Below are 4,988 nucleotides of genomic sequence, written 5' to 3'. Positions count from 1 at the left end.
GCTGCCAGATCCACTTCTTTATAATATGAAGTCCAGCTCCTGTCAGAAACTGACCCTGACCCCGAGAACTGTCATGAGAAAGTCGATTTAGAGTAAACACTGGTTGTTTGTATTCCCCTGCATTTACTGACTCCCAAACTGGGGTCCAGGGTCCGGCGACCTCCGGGAACCCTAAACTGGTTTCCAGCTGTCAGAGAAACATCTGTGAGTCCGTTACCTCCCTCAGCAGCACTGACAGAGGGAATAAAAACAACAGTTTAGACAGGAGGACCTCACTTCTTCCCTCTGCTACGACTGCACAGTCTGTTATGTAACTCAACACTCATCACATGGAGCTTCTCTGCCTCTAAGTGAATCAGACCAGCGTGTTTTCTGTAATGAGTCGAGGTGGATGCGGCAGGTCTGGGAGTCGCTGCTCCACGTCGCAGACTGTGTGTGACAGACACCGACAGCTCGTCTAACGCACCAATAAATTAAATGAAAATCTGATGCTGTTACGTCACAACAGCAGCAGCCACAGACCTTCAGTCAGCACTCTGTCTGCTGGCTCCTGGAACAGCTCTGAAAACCAGTTCAGACCATTATTTCCATTATGGATTAGTCTGCTGATCATTTTCTTAACCAATCAACTGCTCTATAAAAAGGCCAAAGTGACAAGAAAGCAGCTAATTTATTTTCGATTGCCTTGGGTTTTCAGGAGAAATCTTTGTTAGCTTCCTATCTCTCCTACACACCATCTTCTTTATCCACTTCAAATACATTTGAAAAATATGAGCAATACACAGGATTTAAGTTTAATTCATCAGCTGTAATTGAGGCAGATTCACCTCAATGTCACTAAGAGAATTGGAGTAAAATCAGTCAACTGAGTTTCTGCTTTTTCTAAATGGGATTTTTGATATTTGGGCTTTGGTAAATTGTGATGAGCGTTTTTCACTATTTCCTGACAGATAATTGAGAAAACTGTTAATGAGATTAACTGAAACAGAAGATAATCATTAGCTGCAGCAGTGGATGAAAACCAAATTTACTATGCAGACTGCAGCCGATGTACATTTTTGCTGTTTTGTCTTTAAAATGTCTGTAAAATAGTGTAAATTCTCTCTTCAAATGTCTTGTTTTGTTCAACAAACTCTTTGCTCTCTCTTATTCAATGGTGGAAAGTTGCCAATTATTAATCCTCTGTGGATCAGTTAATGACTAATTAATTCACCTTTAAATTTGTGGATAGCTGCTTGGGTTTACACACAAAGAACTGCAATACTAATATGAAGGAATGTGTGTTACAGTGAAGACTGGAAATCATGTTGATCAATTATTCTTCACCTGCACACCTGAATTTATCCATATGGTATCCATACCCACAATAATCTGAATTTTAAATTGCAGAGTTGAATAATATGAACATGGGACCCACTGATCTGTTAAAGTGCGCATTTAAATAAGGAGCCCCATCATACCTGGATGGGGCATCGTGATGGTGTCGTTAGCGTTGGTGGACCCCACGTTAAAGATGACCACGGCCGAGGCGTTGTGGCTCGCTGCGTGGCGGATCTTGTCCTTGTAGGTGCAGTTGCCCCGGGCTATGAGCGCCACCCAGGCCCCGGCCTGTGCGGGCACCGCGAACCGGGTGCTGGGGTCGCAGGCCTGGCGATCGTGCAGGGCTGCGGGCAGGACCACCACCCCCTTGGCGTCCCGCTTCGGGGAGTGCTCCCCGTAGCGACCGCACTCCGTCTTCTCGGTGCGGAGCTCCGAGGTGGCCGGGTCCACGTAGGTGATGTTGACGAAGGCGGTGTACCACTCCTCCCGCTCGGCCACGGTGAAGTCCAGGCACAGCAGGTGGACGAAGCAGAAGGAGAGCAGCCACGTAGAGAGGGCCAAGCTGCGGCAGGCCGCCACCAGCGAGCCCGGGGCCATGGTGATCCTCCGCGGTGAGAGCGAGCCGCCCGTCGGTCGGTCGATCGGTCGGAGGAGCCCGGTAGCGTTAACACCGGAGATGCCTACTCCACCATGCTAACCAGACCTGGTTAATCAATCCGCCTTTTCTAATCAATGTCAACTCCCGCCCCGTTTTCACCCTCCCTCTCGTTTTGTTGTTTATCTTTTTCTTGGTGTTTTTCAGCCGCTCCCCTGCGCCGTGCTCCGGGCTCCTCGCAGCAGACGCCCGTTAGCCGCCTCCATTTCCAACCGTCACCGAGAACAAAACACAAACACCCGCGGGAGAAGCGTAAACAAGAGAAACGGCTCCGGGCGACACGGACCGCGGGAACGACGCGACTGAACCGTAAATAAAGTGAAACACCGGGCGGTGATTTTCACAGCGTTTCAAGGTTTACGGTTAATAACTGTAAGTATAAACGGCTAGCTGGACGCTGCAGGCCCGATAAGCTGCATTGTTTTGACTGGGCCCAGGCGTCAACCGGCGCTGACGGTAAACAACACGTCCGGTGTTGTCTCTTCAAAATAAAAGCCAGAAAAAGAAAATCAAGATTAATCGATAAAGTTGCATCCATATACATCTGCTCTACTATGGAATCACCCATCATTCATAATCACCACTGCGAACTTTTTTTTTTTTTAAATAAAATGTTATTTCAGATTCCACTAGACCAAATTTAGTATATGAGCGACTATTGTTTTATTTTGAAGGGCAAAACATCTAATTTCCGTTTTAAATGTATCTAACTCGGTCTGACATGACGCAGCTCTGTTTGCAGTGATACTGAGCAGCGCCACCCAGCGGCCCGGCTAAAAACGCTGCTCTATATCAACGATGATACAAGACTTTATAATGAAGTAAAATTAGCAGTGTACTTAAAATATTCACTGTTAAACTATTATATCATCGTTATTTTGCTTTATATAAAGTTGGGTTATTTTTTACATATAATCTTAATTTGATCGTTGACAGATTAATGCAGTGAAGTATAATGCACATTATTTCCCTGTGAATATGGTGGAGTAGACGTATTGTATAAAGTATTAGAAAATGGAAATACTTCAAAATTTTCTTAAATTCAGTCTGGCAAACATTTTTGTTGACCCTTGGGAGCCGCAGCCACCCTTAGGTCATCTGCTATGACAACAACTTTATTGTAATCTGATTAATTACAAATTTGTTTGATAAAATGCAGCAATAAAGCACAATAAAAAAATAAAATTATGAGGGCCAAAGGTGGCTCCTGCAATCTGTATAAAATCTTGAGGTTTTGTAGAGGAACAATGTGTCAAAATATAGATTTAATACCTTTAAAATGTGCTAAAGAGATTTTAATACTTCCATGGTGTGTATTCTTGAACAAATGTGTTTAATTATAAGTCATTACAGTTGTCTTGGCCTCATCTGATTTTTGTTTGTTGCCCCCCTGATGGTTTAATCCAGCCCTGTATCACTGATTACATTCACATATTGGATTTAATTAATTAATATTTGACAGAAAATAATCAAGTATTAATTTATTGCAGAAACATGTTTGTAAATCAAACACTTGCAGCCCCAGTGAACAGTACAGAGGGTCATTAAAATAAAATCTACATTCATACATAACACGACACACACTTTACATGATAAAACAGTCTTATGATAAAACAAGCTGTACAGGAACCAACAAAACTGCCAGTGTGTCTATCCATAGCTGCCGTCTGGAGGTCTGTACAGTTTGGGGAAGGTGAGGAGCTGGACGCTGCTGAAGGCGAACTTCCTGTTGCCCACGTTCTTCTGCACGTTCTCCATCCTGCAGCCATCCCTGCGCACACACACACACACACACACACACACACATTGATGCAGAAATACATGTGCATATGAATGACCAGGCGCTGAGTTAACACACAAAAATAATAAACTCCGTCATACATCCACAATAAATCAAATTATAAAAATAAATAGTTAAGTTCAGTTAAATAAGTTATAAATAACAAATAAACATTTCCCAAAACAATAAAGAAACAAACATTGGGCCTCGTTCAACGAACCACTCGTAGAAACAGATTTGTTCTTAAATGGCGATTGATTTGAGATCGATCAGCTGTTGGAACATCCAATGTGCCGGTTTCGGGGGAGTCGATTATGCAAATGATCAAATCTCATGAACATGTGACATCATCAGGCATCAGCAGGAGTTTGATGAATCCGACTCACACAAAAATAAAAAGAGAAAACAAAGAGAAATTTAGGATGAAGATGTTCTCGCATGAGGCTCGTTCAGTGTCTGGGAAAATGTCCATCCAGTCCACTGCGCCCAGTGTTCCCAGTCTGTGCTGGTCTACTGGTATTTGGCCAGCAGTATAACCAGGCTGAGGATGAGCCACAGAACCAGGAGGTGAGAGGTCACCAGGAGGAAGGCCACTGGGTACAGGTGTCGTCTGGGAGCCTTGGGGGCCAAACACAGAGGGAGCCAGGAGCTCTGGAGACCAGAGGGACACTCGGCTGGCTCTAACCCAGAGACAGTCAACCCTGACTGGGCGTAACAGCCCAGCATCTGCCCCCAGGACAGACGAGACCTTTGTGTGCATGTGTGAAGGAAAGGGAGGTGTCGGAAGAAAGATGGAGAGAAGAAACAGAAACATGGATGATGATGATCCCATGAGGAAGAAGAAAGAAAGAAAGAGAAAACAAGGAAATGGATGGAAGAGGCGAGAATGACATGAAGTAAAAAGAAAAGAGGAAACAGAAAAAAAAGGTTAAACTGAAAATGTTCTGCAACATAAAAATAAGGAGGAAAGAAAGGAAGACAAAGGAGGTGACTGAGGAGGAAGAAGGAGAGGAGAGGAAAAGAAAGGAAGGTCATGTTTTCGGAGGGAAGACAGATGAACACACACCTCCTCATACAGTCCAGCGCGGAGCTGAAGTGCTGCTGGCAGAGTGTGTGTCGCTCCCTCAGTAACACACACTGCTCCAGTGTCACCGACATCGCCGTGCGGTCCTTCGCACTCTTACAGCTGGTCAGACGAACGCCGTTAGCTTTCCGACACACCTGCGCACGCCC

At 44.6% G+C, this 4,988-nt stretch overlaps 3 protein-coding genes across 4 annotated transcripts in view; 1 reads left to right on the top strand and 2 right to left on the bottom strand.

The window, feature by feature from the left end:
• rnf150b (ring finger protein 150b) overlaps positions 1–2,437 on the bottom strand; it is a 14,639-nt gene extending 12,202 nt beyond the window's left edge. The window contains exon 1 of the mRNA XM_023430869.2: positions 1,461–2,437. Coding sequence (XP_023286637.1) covers positions 1,461–1,917 — 457 coding nt within the window. The 5' untranslated portion in view covers positions 1,918–2,437. The remainder of the gene's footprint in view (positions 1–1,460) is intronic.
• Positions 1–4,988, top strand: part of LOC111673180 (uncharacterized) — a 125,194-nt gene that overhangs the window by 64,467 nt on the left and 55,739 nt on the right. The window lies entirely within an intron of this gene.
• The window catches only part of LOC111673181 (type II inositol 3,4-bisphosphate 4-phosphatase-like), a 16,627-nt gene continuing 15,391 nt past the window's right edge, over positions 3,753–4,988 (bottom strand). The window contains exons 24-25 of the mRNA XM_087169767.1: positions 4,822–4,982; positions 3,753–4,503 (exon numbers count right to left, since the gene is read on the bottom strand). Coding sequence (XP_087025893.1) covers positions 4,266–4,503; positions 4,822–4,982 — 399 coding nt within the window. The 3' untranslated portion in view covers positions 3,753–4,265. The remainder of the gene's footprint in view (positions 4,504–4,821; positions 4,983–4,988) is intronic.

Source organism: Seriola lalandi, unplaced genomic scaffold, assembly GCF_002814215.2.
Source record: "Seriola lalandi dorsalis isolate HSWRI2012SDOR001 ecotype SW California unplaced genomic scaffold, Sedor1 jcf7180002054913, whole genome shotgun sequence".
Classification (NCBI taxonomy): domain Eukaryota; kingdom Metazoa; phylum Chordata; class Actinopteri; order Carangiformes; family Carangidae; genus Seriola; species Seriola lalandi.
The sequence above is the reverse complement of the archived record's forward strand: the minus strand, read 5'-3'. Positions and strand labels throughout refer to the sequence as shown.